This window comes from Panicum virgatum, chromosome 2K, assembly GCF_016808335.1.
Source record: "Panicum virgatum strain AP13 chromosome 2K, P.virgatum_v5, whole genome shotgun sequence".
Taxonomy (NCBI): Eukaryota; Viridiplantae; Streptophyta; class Magnoliopsida; order Poales; family Poaceae; genus Panicum; species Panicum virgatum.
This window is the reverse complement of record NC_053137.1, coordinates 19,719,444-19,743,015: the sequence shown is the minus strand read 5'-3', so window position 1 is coordinate 19,743,015 and position 23,572 is coordinate 19,719,444. Positions and strand designations below refer to the sequence as shown.

The following is a 23,572-nucleotide window of genomic DNA, read 5'->3' as shown; positions in this document are numbered from 1 at the left end:
GCGTGGGCGGCGGCGGGGTGAGCGCCCGCAGGGCTTGCGTGCGGCGGCAGGACGAGTGTTCGCGGGGTGTGTGTTCGGCGGCGGGGCTCGCGTGGCCTGGCGTTGTGACAAGTGTTTTTCTCATGTTAGCACATGAAAGGTTAGGTTTGAGCATTGAGACATGAGCAAAGCTATCAACATCACATACTTCTTGATAGTACGACATTACCTATACTCAAGATCAAATAATAAACACCATAATATTCTCTTGAGTTTGAATACCTTCGTCATGTTGCTTTTCTGCGGGTTTGCAAATATTTTCTTTGCCTCTTTCTTGAGCATTATCCTTCTCGAGCTAGTGCAATTAACAATCAACTTGACATCCTCAATACACCTAAATCCATATGATTCAACAATGATTGATGCTTAGCAATTTGTGACTATCCACGACCTTGATTGGTCCATAAATGCTAGCACTAATTTGCTTCTTCACCCTAGCATAGGTTCATAGGTGCCAAACCCTTTGCTTGCTCTTCTCCCTTGCTTTTTACAACGTAGCCAAGTTCTTACTAATCCTTAACCATCTTGTCATCTTAAATCACACATAGTCTTGCACCACAATATGCACTCAATGAATTCTATTTATTCAACAAATTGACCCATATACTAACTTTGCAATCAAACAACCAAGAATCTTCACTTATATTGAAATATTAAGCTCTTGATCACATTCCTTCCTTCTTTATCAAAATATAAATGCATTATACTCGTTGAATTCCATTTGTTCAAAAAATTAATCCATATGCCAACTTTGTGATAAAAAATAAGAATCTTCACTTCTATTGAAATATTAAGCTCTTGATCACATTTCTTCCTTTTTTTTATCAGAATACCAATGCATTATCAATCTTTACTTGTTAACACAAGCAAGCCATCATTGAGACCGTATAATAGCCCTTGCAACTATGTCTCTTTTGCCTTGTCAATTTTCTTGCTCTTTCTTCAATTTGAGATATTATAATTTTGATACACTTATTTGCAATGAGACCTATCCAAAATTTGTCAAAAATCATTAGTTTTTTAATTGTGTTGTCATTCAACCACCAAAAACCACAAGGAGGCTTATATGCACTTTTAACCCCTCCCTATAAATATAAAGGGCCCTGACCTATTGAGGGTATCCAATCTATCGGAAACACATTAATACTTTCTCTCTTTTTCCAACCCTGATCTGTCGTTCTTCTTTTGTCTCTATGGTATTTGAGGACGTTCTAGGTGGCTCGTCAACCCTAACAACCCAATATGTGCCTGGCCGACGTGGTCCCCTCCCGAGCGGGCGTTCATTGGATCCTCGTCAGGCTCGCATGAAGAGAATCAGTCCACCATACCAGTCTGACCGGTTCGTGCAGAGGCGCCGCGAGGTGTGCCACTGCATGTTGCATGTTCAGTGCTCAATATTTGGCGCAGCGTGTTTCTGACATAAACATGTTTTTTGGTGACTCTGTTGGGGAGGAAGAAGTATACATCGGCTGCAATGGTGGGTGAGGATCTCACCGAGGTTAACAGCATTGGAAACATCGTCAAGCCGACGATTGACAAACTTCCTGAAGATATTCACCAGATGCTAGAGGAGCGCAAGAAGAAATGTGATGAAGAGGATCCGCAGGCAATACTTGCAAGCCTTCAAGTCGACTGATGGAGCAACGTCACCAAGGTCAAAGACATCACCTTCACCTCTACCTCCACAGATGCATCTACTAAGATAAATACCTAATGCGAGTAATTCACCTTTTGGTGTTACCCTTCAACAAATAAATTAAGAGTATGTTAGCTGAGCCGGACATTTATTTGGTTAATCGACTTAGTTCTAGAGAACAAGAAATAACTAGTAAACGACCAGCATTAATTAACCAATGATATCCCTCCAGTCATATCTACTGTTACTTCTGAGGTTCCTATTCTTAAACCATCAACAACATTATCTGTGGACCAACCACCGTTAGGAATGTCGTTGAATTATTTTATGTGGTCAAATAGTAGCACCTACTAATGCGATGGTGGCTCAGCCTTCGTACCCTGAATCTATTACAAGCGTCCCTAGTTCAGCCAACATTCGCCGAACAATAAGCTTGCTAATTTTGTGCACCTATCGGTATCCTATATGAGACTTTTGATCAATATTTGCAGATGACAAAACAGGCAAATATCTGTCAGGCCGATTTCTGAATCCGTTGTGACCGGTATAGCCCAGTCGGTCTGACCGGTCGTAGGAACCGGTTTTGACTGTTTTTTCCAACCATATGGCTCCAAACTAGCACGATGTCCATCCACAAAGCCAAATTTTCAAATAATTTTGATAAAGTGTTTGCTGGTTAACATGCTTAAAGAAAATCATGGAGTAGATGTTAGAGGTAAATCTCGCACTCACTAAAAACCATTTCCTATTTATTTTGTTTTGGTTCAGCATCATGCTGGTTTTAGGTTGCCTGATTTCACTAAATTTAATGGAGAAAAGTAGTTTTGAGCATATTAGTCAATATATTGCCTCACTAAGAGAAGCTGGTTCTTTTCTAAACTCAAAGTAAGTCTGTTTTGTTTATCTTTGACTGGAACCATTTTTCATGGTTTAGTTCATTGGTTCCTAATTCTATTAGTTCATGGGAACAAATAGAATAGATATTTCATGATCTCTTCTTATGTGGAAATAATGAGCTTAAGTTATCTCACTTAAAATCAGTTAAGCAAATGCGTGATGGATCTATTAATGACTATATCAGGAGATTATGTGATTCATAGAACTGATGCTTTGGTGTAAATATTGCTGAAAATTTTTTAGCAGGTTTGACTTTTAGTGGTTTGCGCTCTCATATTGAAGAAAGATTAGAGGGCTATGACCATCAAAGTACTTTGACTGTAGAAAGCCGAAGTAAAGAATAAGAAGTCGAGAGTCGATATATACCCTTTCTAGGGCGTATTTCAGTTATGCATTTTGGCAGCAATGTAGGGCGTGGACCTACTCACGAGGCAGATCATTGACTCGGCTAAGTGAAAGCGAAGCGTTTAGAGGGCTCACGCATGCATCCATGCATTTCTTGGTGTACTTGAGTGGTTGGCGCCTAAAAAAAAGGGTCGGGAGGAGTAAGCATCATCATCCTAAGAGCATCTTCAAGAGCTCTTGTATCTCGGGTGAGTTTTCTAAAAAAAGAAAAGAAAGACAAAAAAATTTCCATCCAACAGAAACTCTATCTACGTCATCTTCTATCCTTGTTTTCTATCCAGGAGGTGCTGTTGGGCATCTTTGCCTAGCGTTGAGCGCTAGCCATCACTTTTTGGATTTTGAAGAAGCTGTTGGATTTTATTCCTTTTCCGCTAGCTATTTCGTTTTATATAATAGCTATATTAAGATTTTAGATATTCATAGATACAAGAGCTCTTGGAGATGCTTGACTTTGTTTTAGTGTTTCCTGCTTATTTTCTTCTACCAAAACATGTGTAGTTTCAATTTCTTCCTCTGTTGTTATATGTAGCGAAAATGGTCTCTCATTGAAAGAGCATCTAGGCCCTAGTGGGTTTTGGAGCATTGATTGACAACGCGATTAAAGGACTAACTTGTTTGCATGAGATTATGAACATGCATTTAATTATGAAATGTGTATGTGACAAGCAAAACAAGAAAAGGAAAATAGAGCAAAGTATTCATGATTGATATAAAGGCTCTAATATTTGCGAAGGCTTGTTTCGATCTATGATGGGATTCAAAGTGACAAGTAAAGATTTTGTGAATGAGATGTGATATGCTTATGCATAGTCTCAAATATAGAAGATCTTGTCACATGTGATAAATGATTATTAACTTAAGAAGCAAGCAAGCAAGGCAAAAGAGAATGAGACATGAGCTGATACATATATGATGTCTCGAATTGGAAGGCTTGCATATAAGATTGAATTGAGAATTTGAAGATTTCATACATGACACAAATCAATATAAGTTCAAGATGGACGGCTAGGATAAAGGTAGAGGACCGAGAGGCGTGTTTCAAGAGGCTACGCAAGCGACGGCTTGGGGGGAGCAAAAAAACCGATACGGGTCAAAGGCCGGAGATCCTAGAGTCATGGAGAGCTCTATGTTGAAGAGTGCCATTATTCAAGAAAAGAAGGTGACTTGTGAATAAAGGTGGATTTCATTCCTATGCAATTCAAAGATTCAAAGTCACTAGCTCAAAGCAGGTATGCTCAAAAGAAAGAAGATGTTGATACCCTCACGGTATTGATCAAAGAAAAGTCGGCATGATCATATTATGAAGAAACTCAAGTAATCGTGAAAATTGTATATTTCATTTGTGCACTTGAGTATAGGTATGTCGTACTATCAAGAAGGATGCAACATCAGTAGGTTTAGACAATACCAAAAGTGCTCAACCCAGTCCCTAGAGAGTTTAGCCTAAGGAGTGAGAGCTAACTGCAGAAAACAGAGAGGGACCGGTCTGACCGGTCTGAGCAGGGTGAGCCTCCAACGGCTAGTTTTCAAAACAGACCGGTCTGACCGGTCTAGGGGACCGGTCTGACCGGTCTAACACTGACAGGGCAACGACTAGTTTTGTGAGAAGGTGTATTTATACCCCATGACTTCACCCATTCATGGGTGCTGAGGCTAGAACATTTCAGAACATCTTGAGATCCTTGTGAGCACTTGGAGAGTCCTCCCCAACCTCTCTCTTTGTGAGAGTTGCTTGATTCAAGGTGAATCTTTAAGTTGGGTTGAGTGAATCCATTCCTTGAGAGCCATTTGAGCAAGAGAGAAACATCCCGAGCTATGAGCACTTGAGGTTGCGTCGGCCAACTCGATTGAAGCATTTGTTACTCTTGGAGCATCGGCTCCTAGACGGCTAGGCGTCGCCGGCTAGCTCCCAAAGTTGTGGTGAGCAGCGGCAAGTTTGTTGCGGCTTTGATCGTGTGCCAAGAGGGCGCATGATCATATAGTGGAGAAGAGGAGATAGCTTGACCTTGAGGTCACTACGAGCTTCCTCAACGGAGAGAAGGATTCACACGTAGGTAGACGGGGTGAATCCGAACTTCGGTCAAACAAATCACCGTGTCTTCATTGCATCATCTCTATTTCGGTTTGATTTACTTACCTTGCATTTATAGTTTTGAGTTTAAATTGTGATTCCGATCGATCTTCTTGGGTGTGCTCTATTTGTGTGTAGGGACTTGTTTATATTGTTAGAAATACTCTGCAAGACACATGTCCCAAGTTTCTTATAGGTTCAAGCTCGAGAGGGGACTTGTTCCTGCTGACTGGACTGTCTGCCTGCATAGACCGGTCTGATCGGTCCAGGCAGTTCCAGCAGGGATTAAGCGCCAAATTTTGAAGAAACGCCTATTCACCCCCCCTCTAGGCTACGACATTGCGTGATCAAGATCCTTTCAATTGGAATCAAAGCTTTGGTCTCCGGATTGAAGCCTCACCGCTTGGAGAATCACCATGTTAACATTTTGCAAGGTATCGTTTGAGCCCCTTGGTATAAATGGCTCAAACTACATTTCTTGGTCAGCTCATATTCGTAATATACTAAGGAACATGGGTCCTTCTTTTGAGCAAGCCATAAAGACTAGCATTCTACCTAAAGGATTTAAAAATTTGTCAAATTAAGAAAATGAATGCTTGTTGTGTAATCGTCGTGTAATTGACCTCTTGTTTGAAAGCATGGACAAAGATTTTGCAGATTCTATACAAGAGGAGAAGAAATTTGCAAAGATACGTCTTGATGCATATAGTCTTTGGAAACTTCTAGAGGCAATATGCGAAGAAGATAGTAACGACGAAGATTAAGAAGAAGATGAAGGGGCACTAGAGGAGTATATTACTTTAGAGAATCATACTCATCCTCTTGTGGTCTCGTTCGATGATCAAGGAAGAAAAGGAGCAAAGTCTACTGGTTCCCTGTTGGAACCGGTCAGACCGGTCTGTGTGACCGGTCAGACCGGTCTGACCGGGGGATAGCACAAAGAGAGCAAAAAGTGCTCCCGACGGCGATCAAGGCAAGCAAGAGCTTCATATGAGTCAACATATTCAAGTGATGTTGATCACAAGTGCTTGACAGCCGAAATCAAGAAAGGAGATAACCAAGGAGTTGAGCAAGCAATGAAATTCAAAGAAGAGCTTGACAAGCTCAAGATCATCTATGCCTCCTTGGTAAGAAAATCAGAGAATTTATCTACTAACTCCTTGTGTCTGATTGACTCTTTAGAGAAGGAGAATCAAGTGCTCAAGGCAAGGTTGGAGAAGCTCACTAGTGAGCATGTGGCTTTGCAAGGAACACATACGGAGCTTGAAAAATACTATGAGATGCTTGTGAACTCACATGTCTCACTTGAAGTGGCTCATGAGGTTATGGCTACAACGATAAAATCCTATGATCCTTTATCCCACACTTGCACATGCTCACAAGTTCAATTTGACTTGACTTGCACTAAACCATGTTGTTCTCAAGCAAGCCAATCTAGTATTGAGCAAGTATTTGTAGAATCTTGTGATGACTTCATTGCACAAGAAAATGAAGAACTTATGCATGAAGTAAAAAGACTCAAAGAACAAGTGATTAAGTTGGAGGGCAACGAGAAAGTGAGACCTTCTCAAGATAACCGCGACTCCGTGGTGAAGAAGCTTGAGAAGGGTTCAAACATCACTAGATCAACTCTTCAACAAGATCAAAAGAGTATCAAGCACAAGATTTCAAGAAAGAAGTCTCTAGGACACATCAAGTGCTATAGATGCCTAGAGAAAGGGCATTATGCAAGAAATTGTCAAATCAAGCCCGATGAGGAAGAGCGACTTTCAAGAAGTCAAAGAATGCTTCCAGAAAATAGAGTGTGCTTTGGATGCAGGAAAAAAGGGCATATGACCCACTGCTATCCTCAGCAATTCAGGTCTGACCAGATCGGTCAGACCAGTAACTCCTGACCAGTCAGACCGGTCCAGGCCAGAGCTACTGCAGGACTCGTCAAGAAGCCAACAAAGCCCACTCTTCCACTCAAGAAGACTTGTGATGCTCAGAAGTATAATAATAAAGTCAAGAGCACCTTCGTCAAGCTTAAGCACCGAATTTGCTACACTTGTCGAGCAAAAGGGCATATGAGCAAGGATTGCCGAAACGGTAATTTGCTTAACACAAAACTTGTTCAATATGATATTGCTAAGCTTGGGAAGGACAAGATGAATATTCATGCTACCAAGGTGATCAAATCACCCAATGTTAGCATAAGAGCTATTTGGGTCCCCAAGTCTATTGTGGCTAACGTTGTAGGGCCCAACAACATTTGGGCACCAAAGAAAGCTTAAAAGGTTGCAGGTACATGGAGATGCATTGGAGAGCTTGGTTCTTTGAAGTTTATTGTGTATTCATGTCATTGACCAAGTTTAAGAGATAATCTTGCATATCTTCATCCAATGCTATCTCGGTAACTTGTTTTTAATTTCAAAATGCATTAGTCACTTAACTCTTGGTGAGTACTAGTGTGTCACTTGTGTTGAGCTTCGGACATTCTAAATAAGTGACTAAAGCATTTTCCTTTGAGTTACTCCCCATTTGCCGTGAGATGCGTTTAATGGCTCTTGTGTAGAGCAATGTCTTGTTTTAGTGCAGGTGAGCAAATATATCTAGTAGACATTCATTGAAGCAAGACATGAACAAATTGAAGGTTACTGCAGTTTGACTGGTGTGACCGGTCTGACCGGTCCATCTGACCGGTCGGACCGGTCTGGACCAGAAAACTGCAGCAAACTGAAGAAACGAGAGAGAAGCTATGTGCAAAAAGGGTCCTTCTCAGTGCATATGCTTTATAGGCATCTCTTTGGGTCATGTACTTCAGGCAGTAAGAGAATCTAGCACAATTTCAATTAAATATCTTTTTATGTGCTTTATGACCGACTTGTTAAAGTAGTCTCTCCTAGTCTCTTAATATGGATAAAGTGCATATAAAAGAAATTCAAAACTCTTATGCACTTATTTAGGGGGAGATCACTTTGCAATTGTGTCTTTGGGACTAACATTTTCCTAGAGTGAATGTGTAGTCTCTTATAGTGTTGATTATGCTCATTATGGATCCAATATAAGTTAATATGAGTTTATTCATCAATTGGATCAAATATTGATTGACAAAGCATAATCATGAAGTACTTGTGCTATATTGCACACTATTTCTCATCTATGAGAACTAGTGATTGTTTCTAAAAGTTTAAGCACAAGTTTAAGTGGCTAAGAGGCAAAGGTATGTTTTCTACTCATTATGCTTTACCTTTGAGCATCTAGACCACGTATTAATGCTAGTGTGTGCATTTGTATGCATCAAGCTCAAGAAATCTTGTCATCTAGATATTTAGCTAAAACCTTCCTAATTGTGACTAAGTGTCAATCATGTGTAAAATTGAGTAAGGTTTGTGCTAAGCTCTCTAGTGTGGTGATAGCTTGACTTGTTACATGCCATGAGTGTTATAGGATAGATTTTTTAAAAAAAACTCAACTAGCATGATAGGTTGTCTGTCAAATTTGAAAAACTTTGGATCTTGGTCCTTGTGACCGTATCAAGCTACATGTGACTATTGTTCTCATTGATTGGCTGATGGCTAGTCACAAGTAGTGAGATTTTCTCAAGTCCATAGATTCATATCTATATCACTTCTCTCATCCAAGGAGTAGTTATATTGGAAAATCATCTCTTCCTTGGAAGTGACAAGGAGCTCTTGTTTCGGAAAAATGTGTTCATCAAAATACTCCTTACTTAGTCGTCCACCTATCCAATTCATGGTTAGCACATAAGGTCAGAAAATATAAATTTTTGGAAGTGCTTAACCATTTGATCAAGGAGTTATCATTCTAAAAATTCTTTGTGATCAATGTCCCGGATTCTCTGGATATTTTCCCGGATACTCTGGATATTCACCCGGATAGTCTAGAAGGCAACTTTTTTCTGGCACTTCAGGTGCGACCGGTCTGACCGGTCTGTCTGACCGGTCTGACCAGTCCAACCTGGTAACTGCCCTTTTTACCCCCTCCGCGGGGTAAAACAGTCAATTTCACTTCTTTTCACCGGTTAGACACTCACTCCTACCTCCTCTCACCCGTGCGTCGCCCCTCCTCCACTCTTCTCTCCATCTTCACTCCAATGGAGATTTGGAGTTCTAGCCCTTGTTTTGGTTGCTTCATCACATGCATTGGGGCTAGAAGGGGGAAATCAATCAGTGGTGAAGCTAGTTTTGAAGTTCCTCACGAGTTCATCTCTCTTCCAAGGTATCACATGTTTCCCTCGCCCGATCTCTTAAGCTTAGCGCATATCTTTTCAATCCCTTTGGTCCAGCAAGTTCTGCTAGGCCTAGGAACTATTCCCTAAGAGATCGAGAAGTTTTGTGGCTCGCATTGCTCGGAATCAAATCCTAGGGTGCGGGTGCCACCCGGGCGGTCTGACCGGTCCGCCCGAGCGGTCTGACCGGTCGGTCTGGCCAGAACCCAAAACCATCAGCTTAAGCCACACTTTGCTTTGCAAAGTGCTAGATAATCTTAACATTGTTTATCAAAGTTCTCTAGCATTTTTTCCTGAACAAAGATCATCAAAACCGAGTCTTTCTCCAGTTTCTATCAGGGACCGGTCTGACCGGTCCATCCGACCGGTCTGACCGGTCTGTGACTGACAGAACCCAGTTTCTAGTTTTCTAGTGCAGTTCAAATACTTCCTATCCAGATCTTGTGGGTTGCTGCTCATGATCTAATTTCAGCTCAATATTTCTCTATCTCAGATTGGAAATCATGTATAAGAGAAACCGTGAGAAGAGGAGCAAACTCAATGAGGATCGAGTTGCACGAGCAGCTGGAGTGGGTTCAAGCAGTGATGGTACCAAGGCAGCTACAGTTGTGTCCGCTTCACAGCCTCTTGCAGCAGCTCCTAGTCAGCGTCAGTTGAGGCCTAGAAGGGCCAAGACAGGGGCACAACAGATGGACATTGATGAATCATCCGGCAATGACACAGAGGAGGATGCACCCTACTTGAGAGATCCTCATGATGATGAGGACACTGAGACAGATGCAGATGCAGGTGCAGATGATGCTAATGATGATGATGATGATGATGATGATGATGATGATGATGATGATGATGATGATGATGATGTTGACAGCGATGATGGGTCAGAGGAGAGTGCAGCAGGCAGCTCAGACTTGGAGGGTCCTGTGGTGACCCCAGCTATTCAGATTCCTGTCAGGCAGGCCGGTGTAGAGATTGTCAGCTACTACAACACCGGGATGATAGCGGCTGCACGTTTGCTGAGGCGTTAGAGTCCTTTGGATGTCCCAAAGGACACCGTGGACTACAGGTTTCACACTCGGTTTCAGCAGGACTTCTATCAGACTGTCATTCTTGCCAAGGCAGGGATTGCTTCAGAGGCCCAGTGGGTTGATTGGACACATATGGCAAACTTGGGTCATGAAATCTGTGATGAGGTGGCTCAGATGTGTGAGGACAGGCACATCAAGGACATTATGGGGTTCCAGCATGATTGGAACAAGGAGGTGATAGCCCAGTTCTACGCGACCGTATATTTTGGGCATGATCCAGAGAATGGCAATGAGAGTACTATCTACTGGATGACAGAGGGACATCACTACCAATGTTCCTACACTTCTTTCTGCCGTTACTTGAGACTTGATGATCAGGACGTGAATCGTCCTAAGCTTCACTATGATTTACCTCTGTCAGCTGATCAGGTGAGATTCATGTATCCGAGGGATAGGGTTGGCAATGCAGGCAAGGTCACGGGGTTGTACACTTACTACTCCATCCTGAACAGGCTGTTCAGGAAGACACTTACACCCCGGGATGGGAATCCCAGTGACATCTCAGCGCATGCCAAGAATCTTATGAGCATGATGCAGCCAGACCCTCGAGGCGGTGACTTCATTGTTGGTGACTTCATTTGGGAGGAAATCAAGCATATTTCTGAGACTCCCTTGAAGACATGTGGCTATGCACCGTATATCATGAGGGTGATACTGAAGGTCACCAGGAGAAATTTTGGGATGGATGTGAAGCATGAGCCGCTTAGGATCAAACATCCTAAGCATGTGAGAGTTCCTTTTGAGGGCAGATATGACGAGGTTCAGGAGGAGGATCAGGAGGATCATGGTCCACTACCTGATCAGGATGCAGATGCTCAGCAGCACGCTCAGGACGTGCCTCAGCAGGAGGAGCCAGCTGGAGGCTTTGTGCCTCATGAGGGTAGAGATGCTTCCCCTCCTCGCAGGTCTTCCTCTTCCTTTAGGCGGATGTTCAGGACATTTGCAGGCATGATCAAGAACCAGAGAGATATTCTGGTTAATCAGGAGAGGGAGAGGAAGAACAACAAGAGGTTGAGGGATAATCAGAAGAGGATGTACACTACCATGGAGCTCCAACCACCTCTCTCGCCTATCTCACCAGAGCTAGAGGTAGCAGAGATCCCCTCACTTGACCAGATGATTGAAAGCTTCCAGGGGATGGACTTTGGGCCGTATGACCACCTGGGCGAGCAGATGTTCTTTGGTCAGGAGAGTCAGCCAGTTGGATCGTCTCCAGCTCAGCAGTTCGGACATGGATCTCCACTTTTTGCACCTCAGTTCCGTCCAGGTCCACAGCTTTTCACCACAGGCCTACAGATGTTCGTAGGACAGTTTGTGGGATCTCAGTTCGCTGGACCATACTCAGGGCCACCGCCGTTCACTTCCAGTTTCATGGGGCCAATTCCATCTTTCAGTGCAGGATCTCAGTTTGGGACACACGTCAGTTCGTCGACAATTCCAGGGTCATCGGCGACGTTTCCTATAGCTTCTGCACCCCTTTCACTTCACTTTGGTCTTGGAGGGACTTTTTCTTCACCAGATACGGGATATGCAGGGACTACAGCTTCACTTTCTCCAGCTCCTGACTTAGTTGAGGCGACAGTGGCTAGCTGGAGTGACTCACTCTTTGCTTATCCGGGCAGTACTGGTGGATTCTCTACAGGTGGGCAGTGATTTCAGATTGGCAGCACACTCTTCTCCTCTTGTACGCTTTTTGTTGATGGATGACAAAGGGGGAGAAGTTTGGAGGATTAAAGCTTATCTTGTGTATATATGTGTGCCATGTTGAGAGTAGATGGGATATGTATCTTGAGAGTAGGTGGGATGATGGATGTATGGACATCATGATTTGGATATGTTTGGATATTCTTGTCTCATCTTGTAAAATCATATCCATCTCTTTCGTATTAAGGATTTGTGCGGACTTGAGAACACTTGTATTGAATGCTATTGGGTGTATTTATCATGTTTTAAATACATAAGGAATGTTTATGATAGTGTGAATTTTTTGAGTGATGTGATGTCTTTTGTTTCAGCCTTGGGCTGTTCTGGCAGTCTGTGACCGGTCTGACCGGTCAGAGGGGACTGGTCTGACCGGTCCCAGCGCGTGCTGGCTTGTGTTGACCGGTCTGACCGGTCTGTGGTAGCGGCATTGCTCTTGTGTTTGCTTGTGTGCGTTACATGACATATTGCATCACGAATTTATTTATGATGATCACACACACTTGTTACACCCCACGGATGCTAAGATTTAGGGGGAGTCTCATTTGTGCTCAATATGTGTAATTTAGCATGTGAGGCCAACTTGTGTTGAATTCGATTCATATGCACATATATGATGTCTCGAATTGGAATGCTTGCATATAAGATTAAATTGAGAATTTGAAGATTTCATGCATGACACAAATCAATATAAGTTCAAGATGGACGGCTAGGATAAAGGTAGAGGACCGAGAGGCGTGTTTTAAGAGGCTACGCAAGCGACGGCTTGGGGGAGCAAAGAAACCGATACGGGTCAAAGGCCGAATATCCTAGAGTCATGGAGAGCTCTATGTTGAAGAGTGTCATTATTCAAGAAAAGAAGGTGACTTGTGAATCAAGGTGGATTTCATTCCTATGCAATTCAAAGATTCAAAGTCACTAGCTCAAAGCGGGTATGCTCAAAAGAAAGAAGATGTTGATGCCCTCACGGTATTGATCAAAGAAAAGTCGGCATGAACATATTATGAAGAAACTCAAGTAAGTGTGGAAATTGTATATTTCATTTGTGCACTTGAGTATAGGTATGCCGTACTATCAAGAGGGATGCAACATCAGTAGGTTTAGACAATACCAAAAGTGCTCAAACCAGTCCCTAGAGAATTTAGCCTAAGGAGTGAGAGCTAACTGCAGAAAACAGAGAGGGACCGGTCTGACGGGTCTGAACAGGGTGAGCCTCCAACGGCTAGTTTTCAAAACAGACTGGTCTGACCAGTCTATGGGACCGGTCTGACCGGTCTAACACTGACAGGGCAACGGCTAGTTTTGTGAGAAGGGGTATTTATACCCCATGACTTCACCCATCCGTGGGTGCTGAGGCTAGAACATTTCAGAACATCTTGAGATCCTTGTGAGCACTTGGAGAGTCCTCCCCAACCTCTCTCTTTGTGAGAGTTGCTTGATTCAAGGTGAATCTTTAAGTTGGGTTGAGTGAATCCATTCCTTGAGAGCCATTTGAGCAAGAGAGAAACATCCCGAGCTTTGAACACTTGAGGTTGCGTCGGCCAACTCGATTGAAGCATTTGTTACTCTTGGAGCATCGGCTCCTAGACGGCTAGGCGTCGCCGGCTAGCTCCCAAAGTTGTGGTGAGCAGCGGCAAGTTTGTTGCAGCTTCGATCGTGTGCCAAGAGGGCGCATGGTCATATAGTGGGGAAGAGGAGATAGCTTGACCTTGAGGTCACTACGAGCTTCCTCAACGGAGAGTAGGATTCACACGTGGGTGCACGAGGTGAATCCGAACTTCGGTCAAACAAATCACCGTGTCTTCATTGCATCATCTCTATTTCGGTTTGATTTACTTACCTTGCATTTATAGTTTTGAGTTTAAATTGTGCTTCAGCTCGATCTTCTTGGGTGTGCTCTATTTGTGTGTAGGGACTTGTTTATATTGTTAGAAATACTATGCAAGACATATCCCAAGTTTCTTATAGGTTCAAGCTCGAGAGGGGACTTGTTCCTGCTGACTGGACTGTCTGCCTGCATAGACCGGTCTGACCGGTCTAGGAAGTTCCAGCAGGGATTAAGCGCCAAATTTTGAAGAAACGCCTATTCACCCCCCTCTAGGCTACGACATCGCGTGATCAAGATCCTTTCACTCATGCCATATTTCAATATAATGTTTTGGTGATTGATATAGACAACACAACACTTGGACTAATATGATTGTTAAGATGTTCATTCTCAGGCTTTTAGGTTCAAGTGATGACAAATAGAAGATAGGCGTAGCTAGGCCCGAAGGGCCACCCCTACGGTGGTGCATTGACTTGGAGATACTTTAGTATCACCGGTTGAACCGACGCTGAGAAAATCACATACGTCGGTGCATTGACTTGAAGCACACCAGGAAGTTTAGTATCACCGGTTGAACCGATGTTAGGGAAGTTGAATACATCGGTGCAATGGACCCAGAAGCTGAGGCAAGATCTATACACCGGATGAACCGACGATTGGGTCTTTGTGAACATCGGTGCAGTTGTCCTGAGAGTTTGTTTTTCAGAGTTCACTGGACAACTACACTCACCGGTTAAACCGACGCAACATCGGTTGATTGCCCGTACACGCAACGGCTAGTTTTTGAGGCGGGCAGTTTAGTATCACCGGTTGAACCGACAATGGCTATTGGAGGTACGTCAGATTAACCGGCGTTAAGTATTTTTCTGGCAGCTTTTCTCCAACGGCTATATTTGCTTGTGCTGCCTATATATACCCCCAATGCCGGGTCATTTGAGGTCGCTGGAGTTGCTGAACCTTACTACACTTGAAGAACACCTCCAACCACCATAAAGCTTCATTGTACATCATATAGGCTTAAGCACACTTGTGAGAGTGCTTAGTGCTTGGTTAGGCTTAGCTCTTGAGAGAGTAAAGCTTGAGTGAAAGCCTTGCTGCGGCAAGCATCTTGTGTACTCGTCGTGTGACCCTCCGACTTGGTGTGGAGCGGCAACGACACTTTGTGCGGGGAAGGAGACCCCTCTTGGTGAGAAGCTCCAATAGTGAAGACGGTGCTGTTGGTGACGCTTCGAGAGAGACGGTGGCGGTGGCCTTGTCTTGGTGACTTGGGGTCACTTAGCCTTTACTTGCCGGGAGCCTTGGTGGCGAACGCAAGACGGTGATCGAGCGAAGAGACTCGGCATCACACTTGTTCGTGTTGGACAAGTGGACGTGGACGTAGGGAGGGACTTGGTGTCCTAACCGAACCATGTTAAATCGTGTGTCTTGGTGTCTTCACGGGAGTTTGCATATTCTCTCCCTTACTTCTTTACTTACCGTATTACGTTACCGTATTTACTCTATCTTGCGTGCCTTTACTTTCCTAGTTAGTTTGATTAGGATTGCCTATAGGTTGCAAGTCTTTTAGGGGTAAGTAGAAAGTAGCATAGATAAACCTTAGTCATAACTAGCATGTGTAGGACGTGTTAGGTTTATCTTATGCAAATAGATTAAGCCGTAGGATAGAAAGCGATTAGCGACCCTATTCACCCCCTCCCCCTCTAGGGTCGGACACCCCGGTTCCTTACATTATATTTTGGATTGGAGTAGCCAGCATGATTCTTGCATATATTTAACTTTTACAAAATACCGCATCCAGAATCAATAATGCCCCCCCCTCACAAATGTAAGGCGTATTTTGACTAGAAAAAGGTTAAATTCTACGAATTTTGATGATAATTAGTTAAATTAAATATTCATTTAGGGCATAAAATTTGCATCCATATATTGTATTTCAAGATGGTTCTAAGATGGAAAAAAGTCTAAATTACTCCCCTCAAATATAGTCAAAGTCTGAATAACCCCCTAAACTATTGTTTGGTTCATTTTACCCTCCAAATTATACCATTTGGTTCAAATTACCCTCTAATGCAATTTATCTTTTTCATTTCTCTATGCATAGGTGGAGTTTTAAGTTGAAATTTTACAAAGTACACATCATAACACATGTTAGAAAAATAAATCATATAACTTTTTATCATTATTTTGATAGGTTAGGATATTTAATAATAAATTAATCACTAGAATTCAAAATTATATGAAAACTAATGGGGAAAATTATAAAACTTTTTCTAAATATGCACCACTACTACCCTGCACAATTTGAAGTTAAAATTCAACTTGTGTATAGAGAAACAAAAAAGATAAATTGTCTTATGGGGTAAAATAAACTAAATAACATAGTTTAGGGGGTAAATTTAACAAGTTATTTTAGGAGGTTATTCAGACTTTGGCCATAGTTGATGGGAGTAAATTGAACCTTTTCCTTTAGATATTATACCGAGTCTTTAGCTATAGGTATTATATGTAAGAGAAATTACGAGTCAGAATTTACTATAGAATTTTTTTCCTAATTAAAACATCTCTTAACATTTTTGGACGAATGGAGCACCAATATGTTTTTCTTTTTTTGATGGTACGGTCTTTATACCATTATTAAGAGCAGCCGGAAAGGATACAGATATACAATCATACATATAAAATGAATCAAACGGGTAACCTGAATTTTTACAAGCCTTTCGTACATCAAGGGCTCATCATACAATCATACTGCCAATACTAGATACGGCACAGCTTCCCCTGCCCCCTGGCCATTCCCAACATGGACACAGGTCAATGGCTCAAGGCCCTGACGCTGCCGCTACCATAGTGCCGTCTCTCGCCGCCACTGAGAAGATCTTCGCTTTCTTGTGGTCGTTTTTCCTTTTTGATGAAATGCATGGAATCCTGTACAGCGAATTCAGATCCCCCCCCTTTTTTTTTTGAAAACCACGAATTCAGACCTTGTTGCCCTGTAATAGAACTCATGGAAAGATGCGCATCTTATGCAGTTATGGTACGAGAAATTTGTCTAAGAGCTCAGCTCAGGCCATTTTCTTCGATTCCACACAACAATCTTACATGTTTCTCACCCGTTTGAGAATGGTGTTAATGTCTTTTAACTTCAGCAACCCACCGGGCAGTACTAGTCTACTACTCTGAACAGGACGCCATTGCCGCAATTTTTCTGGTTGCCACATGTGTACCATGTAGACGTCACAAATAAGTACATCACCACATTTCAAGAGATGTAACGCACAAAAATGGGACCTACAAAAGACGAAAGATATTTGGTTATATTTAAGAACGGTATACAGCTGTTGTTCAAGCAGATTCTGCTGCGCGACAGGATGTCATAGCCGCGCGACGATATCCATCATCATACTACAAAGTATCAAAAGCGAGCTGCTAGGAGGTTTTCTTCTATCTTGTGACAGTTAGCCTATCTTGCTGGCCTATGGTGCTTCCCGGATTGGGTACTGGGGGCATCTTTGGAAGATAAATACCGGCTTCGGCTTTCTCTGACAGTGTACTCAACCTCAAAAGCAGAATGCTCATCAGGCGCAAACCTGCTAGTAAACATAAAATATGGTTACAACTCAGAGCTTCGGAAGTAATAGGAACAAATGCCATGATAAGATGCTAACAATCTGAATGATACACACCTCCGATGCCCGTGAGACGATTTGACAGATCGGCGATTAAGATTAGATCTAGTTCGGCCATGATCACTTGGACTAAGAGTTGTCTCTCGTTCCTGAACAATGCGAGTATCAATTATAAGAATCTATAATGCCATGCTTTGAGAAAATTCAAACGACAAAACAATGACTGCACATCCAACTTACAATATAGCAATCATCACAATCACACATCACAGAAGAATTTTTAGGCATCAACTGGTTGCCCTAACAAAAGTAAGCTCCAATTGTTAGCAACAACATAAATCAAAGTATAGCTTGTAGGAGGTGATGCTTGTATACCACCCAGTTCTAAGAAACAGAACCAACCATATGATCAACATCGAGCTGCAAGTAATAAAATACTAACAATTGAACTGTTCTTTTTTTTCTCAAACAAGCGTGAGGGCTGCGTATCTTTGTATTAAGAGGAAAAAGGGGTTGTTCTTACCGTCTTATAGTAGGCCTGCTCACCACTGGTTGCAGAAAATTCCTCACCATTGGGGTAATCACAATTTTGACCACTCAAATTACATTCTGGGCAAGAAGTTCTATGCGCCCTATCATGGTACGAATGTCCATATTTGCTCCTGCGGTATGCATCTCGCCCCATATGCTCTTCATGCATTTCCTGCCTATCTCTTGGATATTTACTAGAGTATCGGCTCTCTGCATAAGATTCCCTGAATCTGGTCCCCGAATTTGTCCTTCCATATTTATGGCTCGGGGCTGCAAGCAGACATCAGAAAGAACTATTAATTAATATGAGGAAGTACGAAGATGGAAAAAAGTTTATTTGTTGCAGACAAAAGGAAACAAACCATGCGCTGCAGAATCCCTTCGATGGTAATCTCTGTATCCTCGCACAGAAACATGCCTTTCATCAACATCCACAGAGCGGTGACGTCGAGCATGATTATCTGAATACCTTTCGAAATGCCTATATCTGTCCGAGTGGTGTCTACTACTCGAACTTTTGTCTACAAATCCTCTTCTGACACCTAACATGGAACTAGAGCCCTGCCAGGAATGCTTCTTGAAAGCATGTCTTGGCCTTTGTAAACTAGCTTTTATCAGAACCTGAAAAGTTTGAACAAGTAATTATACATATCTGGATCAAATGGTAAGAAATTGTATCAGTGACAAGAAATGATACCAGAAAATAAATAACTGGCTAAAGTGGTTACCTTTCCACTGCCTTCACCAACACCTTCTTTATTGACCATCTTAATGCAATCCAAAGCTGACTTCCTTGTCGTGAAGCCGATGAAACCAAAATCTTTCCTTTTTGCAGTGAACATGTTTCTAGCAAGCTGTATGTTATCAATTTCACCAAATTTTCCGAACATTTCTCTCACTTTGTCTTCATCCCAGTGAGGTGGTAAGCCATCCAAGAAAACAGATTTCACCTGCATTGCATGATAAAATAAAAGCATTGTAAAGGCAAGAGAAAGATAATACAATATCTCATATCTGCAAGCAACACATTCCTACACGGTAACTAACTACAGATGTTTTGTTGCTGTACCTTTTCCATGATCTCATCATCTTGTGAAAGAGTGTTTGAAAATGATATGTGTGCTCTAAAATCAGTACCAAGGTATAGATCTTTTTCCTGTAGTTTCAGAAAAGCAGCCACAGCATCCACATGTGTTCTGAAGTCAAGAAATGCGTAGCCTCTGTTTTTCCCCTTTCTTTCTGGGTGCTCGATTAGGTTAATTCTATCCAGATTCTCCAACTCGAAAGGTTTCAATTTCTCAGCTAACTGAACAGAAGGATCAACCATTAATCAAAACAGAAATATGCTTATAACAAATATTAGTATCATATCAACTACGCAAGAAAGCTCACATCATCTTTTGACCAATCAAAGCATATATTCCGAACATGAAGGGTCTCATTTTCACTGTTCTTGCATATTCCACATGCTTTTCCCTTGATCTGGAAAATGTAAGTAACGTTAAACAAATGATATCAAAACCAGTAGGCGTGTTTAATGTATATGGATACAAACATTCACTGCGATAGAAAAAAAATAAAAATGACTAGGAATCATTATTGAGTAAATATACATAGGAAAATACAAGCCTTGTATAAGTAAAGAAAAAATTTAATAAAAACACAGAAATAGATACATCCTGTTCAAACCGACCTATAAACCTATCAAGCATTATAAAAAAATGGATCGGCATTCTCAGCTATTCCACTGGAATAGTCTGTTCAAATTGATGTTATTGTTAGTATAAAAACATAGGCACCACAACTTGGACTTGCTACTTGTCGGCAGGACAGGCATCAGAGTGCATGAATGTTAATTTTTGTAAATGAGGGTCCCACCTACTGCTACCTCTCATGTTTAATCTACAAGATGCTGAACAGGGACATTCAATGAAGAACTGGATCCTTAAATGGGGACATTCGATGAAGCCTAGGCATTTCAAGGCATTTTCCTAGGAGTTAACATATATACATTGCCATAAACATACATATATCTCTAAAAGAAAAAGGGAAAATAAGGAACCATGAGCCTAACTTTGGACAAAAGGCTCATCAAACCAGCCGAACCCAAGTCTCAACCAAGGTTGACCAAACCGTCGGTAACCGGTCCGGTTTGACCGGTTACCGGTCAAACCGGACCGGACCGGTTCCGGTTTAGTCCGGTATGAAACCGGTCCAAATTCAAAATTTAAATTTGAATTTAAAAAATGAAAAAATTCCTAAAAATACTTCAAGATGCGACGAATCTATTGGTGTCAAATTTTCTCAAAAATTCGTTCATTTAGTATAGTTTGCGGAGATTTGAAGTTAAACAAAAAAAACATGCATACAAAAGTATACAAATATAATGTAAAAGTAGTACAAAAGAGGATTGGAGGGTTCATTTAGACTAAAATATATTATACAAACATTTATTTAGTATACTTTGCGGGCATTTGAATTTAAACCAAAAAAGAAAAAAAAATTGAATTTGACCGGTTACCAGGCAAACCGACCGGTTACCAGTCAAACCGGCCGGTAAACCGGTACGAACCGGTTGAACTGCGCCTTTTGAATTCAAATTTGAATTCCACCGGTTCCGACCGGTAACTAGTCAAACCAGTCCGGTAAACCGGAACCGGAGCCCGGCGGTTACTGGTTACCGGTCGGGAAATAAAACACTGGTCTCAACAGCCCCAAGTACCCACCCTCACACCTCCCAGCCTCCCCCCTAATCCATTCACTGCTTCCCCTGGTCATTAACCTACTGCCGCCACCAGCCCCTGCCTCCTCCACTGCCGCACGCAGTCCCTGCTGCCACCACGGCCGATGTGCCAGCCTGCTCATCCTCTTCCTCATCCACCATCGCCTGCTCCTGCCTCCTCTTCTGCAGCCCGCCGTCCCTGCCTCTGCTGTGGACACACTGCCACAGCCTAGGGGACTGCCTAACCCCTAGGCTCCACTGTACCCCTCCGCCCAGCAATGAAGTGTGCCTAGGCGAGCGCAGAACTCCACCTTGGCAAATAGTGCGTGTATCCAAATACATGGATTCATGTGTACATGATTCTATATTAGGATATTTCAACTAGAATGAATGGTTGAAATGAAAATGCTAGATACAGAATGTAGCCTCATTAGATTTCTTTGTATTACACTGTCAATTTGTAGCAATCACTAACTCAATTGAGTAAGATGATAATATACATGTGAAAGTAAAAACTCTGACTGTGCTCAAAACCTTTAATGAGTCAAATGCAGTAAATTTAGAAAGTTCTCCATTTTACTGGCTTTGATTTGGGCGGAGTGTAACTTCTGCCTATGTGCTGGAACAGATAAATGAAATCATGGCCCTTTAAGACAACACTCCATAAATACTGAAGTTATTCCCAGCACCATTTCCTTTTCACTACATACTACACACATTAAGTAATAGATTCTGGCTATGGAGGATGAATTCAACTAGACCATTCATGCAGCAGTACAGGAATTTGGTCCCACGTTCTTAAACTAACTAGACAGACATATCTTGCATTGATACAGTAATTATGCCATTAACATCACACTAGCACACACTTTCTAAAAAGTGAGAGATCCAGACACTACGACCCTTTTGAAACTTCAAAGAAATATTAGCAACAAACTATCAATCCACCTAAGGGCGCTTAGGGTGGCAAGCTAAGTGAGATGTGAGATGGAATGAGTTGGCATCCGGTCCAGGGGAAGCAAGCATGGTTGCTAAGGCCAGAATGCATGGCATCAATGCCACGACTTGCTACTGGTTCTTTTATTAGTATAGGAAATGATGGAGAAGCCACCGTAGCGCCCATTATCGGATGCTACTGATGTACATGCTATAAGGAACTACACAGAACTCGCCTAATTTCATTTTCCATACAGTATTGCCTTTTCGATATCCTATGCCTTGACAAACATAGTGTTCTGGAGACTGCATGAGATGGCTCATTATTTGATTTCTACATTCCAAGTTACCAGCTCAACAGATCTAATTTCACATCCACTAATCCAAATAATGGATCCATAGCACGAGACCACAAGAACATATGTAATCTCAAAATAGTGAGCAGTACAGCAATATAAAAATCCTAGCATTATCAGTTCCTGAACAAGAATGGATAAACCCATCGCCCCCCCCCCCCCCCAAAAAAAAAAATCACTACGTAATCAATACAGAAACGCCCTCAGGAGCTCGCCAGAAGAAATCAATCAATTCAACATGAGCAAATTCACAGCTTTCCCCAACCACCTCACCCAAGCTCACCAAGCTAGCAATGGATGCGAATCTATATATTGCAGAGGTAGGATTGGATGCAATACCGTAGCCTCGCGGAGGTCATCGGCAGCCCACCGCGCCTGCCAGGCGGCGGCGAAGCGGACGAAAGCGAATCCCTTGTTGAGCCGGTGGTCCGCCGGATCCCGGACGAGGCGCACCTCCTCGACTTCCCCGGCGTCCGCCAGCGCCCGCGCCACGTCCTCCTCCGCGGCGTCGTGCGGGAGCCCGCCCACAAAGACCTCATAGTCCATCCGCTTCTTCCTTGCCCCCGGCTCCTCCTCCTCCCCCGCCTCATCCTCCCCCATCATCTCATCCGCAAGCGGCAGCAGCGCCGCCGCTTCCTCCTCCTCCTCCTCCATGATCACCTCATCCGGCGGCTCCTCCCGCAAGTCTCCCACCTCGCGCTCGATCACCTCCTTCACGACTTCCTCCTCGGCGGCCGCATCCCCGTGCTGCTCCGCCGGGACTTCCTCCACCACGACCTCCTGGAACGCCTCCTCGGGCTCCTCCTCGAACTCCTCCTGCGCGACGTTGAGGTCGAAGAGGAACCGCCGCGGGGCGCGCGGCGGCGAGGATGCCATCTCCTGCGACCGCCCCCGGCGGCTGGGGAGGGGCTAGGGTTTCGCGACGGGGCCCTCGCCGCTGCCTACTCCAGTCCACAGCCCGTCCGTGTCCGTCTAGTGAGCAGGCCCCGGCGGCGCGATGCGAATGCGGCCCGGCGGCGGCGGCTGAGGCGAGCACGTGGCGGCGCGGAGAGGGGGAGGCGGGCTATATAGCGGGGTGTGGGGGGGTCGGTCGCCGGAAAACGGAGGGGGGGGGGGGGGGCGGGTTTGGCTCATTTCGGCCAGACGGCCAGGCCAGGGCCGTGTTTGGATGTGGAGGGGTAAATTTGCCCCAAGGTAAATGTTTTATTCCAACCATTTTCTCCCAACAATTTTACTCCATAAAGATGTTTGGATTATGGGCAAATATGGTTGGAGAATAGCATTTAATTGGTCATTTTACCTCATTTGACACCTAAAGAGGGGTAAAGGAAAAAGGAGGGGTAAAACATTTACCTCAACAAGTTTTACCTCATGTTTGGATGTTTGAGGTAAAAAAATAGATACTTTTACCTCTTTTACCTCTTTTACCTCTTCATCCAAACAGGGCCCAGGCCCAGCCGCAAGCCAGTGGAACGATAGGTGGGGCTGCGCCGCTCAGGGCCCAC

At 43.2% G+C, this 23,572-nt stretch overlaps 1 protein-coding gene across 2 annotated transcripts; it reads right to left on the bottom strand.

Moving 5' to 3' along the window:
- Positions 1 to 17,178: 17,178 nt before the first annotated feature.
- LOC120670377 (heterogeneous nuclear ribonucleoprotein Q-like) lies at positions 17,179 to 23,156 on the bottom strand. Of its 2 annotated transcripts, none has more exons than XM_039950468.1 (9): positions 22,407 to 23,156; positions 19,446 to 19,535; positions 19,123 to 19,359; positions 18,782 to 19,003; positions 18,416 to 18,674; positions 18,046 to 18,323; positions 17,763 to 17,822; positions 17,580 to 17,671; positions 17,179 to 17,486 (listed from the first exon to the last, which is right to left on the bottom strand). In XM_039950468.1, exons 1-9 carry the CDS (start codon positions 22,941 to 22,943, stop codon positions 17,357 to 17,359), a joined length of 1,905 nt encoding a protein of 634 aa, XP_039806402.1. In that variant the 5' UTR covers positions 22,944 to 23,156; the 3' UTR covers positions 17,179 to 17,356. The 2 variants fall into 2 exon arrangements, with proteins under 2 accessions (XP_039806402.1, XP_039806408.1); XM_039950474.1 differs by having other exon boundaries at positions 17,181 to 17,483; positions 22,407 to 23,154.
- Positions 23,157 to 23,572: the final 416 nt, after the last annotated feature.

Excerpts from the sequence above, each read along its gene's own strand:
- LOC120670377 (XM_039950468.1), bottom strand. The coding sequence starts at position 22,943 with ATGGCATCCTCGCCGCCGCGCGCCCCGCGGCGGTTCCTCTTCGACCTC. Across the intron at positions 18,324-18,415 it reads AAGGGATTCTGCAGCGCATG|CCCCGAGCCATAAATATGGA; the intron begins GTTTGTTTCCTT and ends GTCTGCTTGCAG. Across the intron at positions 17,672-17,762 it reads ATTGTGATGATTGCTATATT|GAACGAGAGACAACTCTTAG; the intron begins GTAAGTTGGATG and ends CGCATTGTTCAG.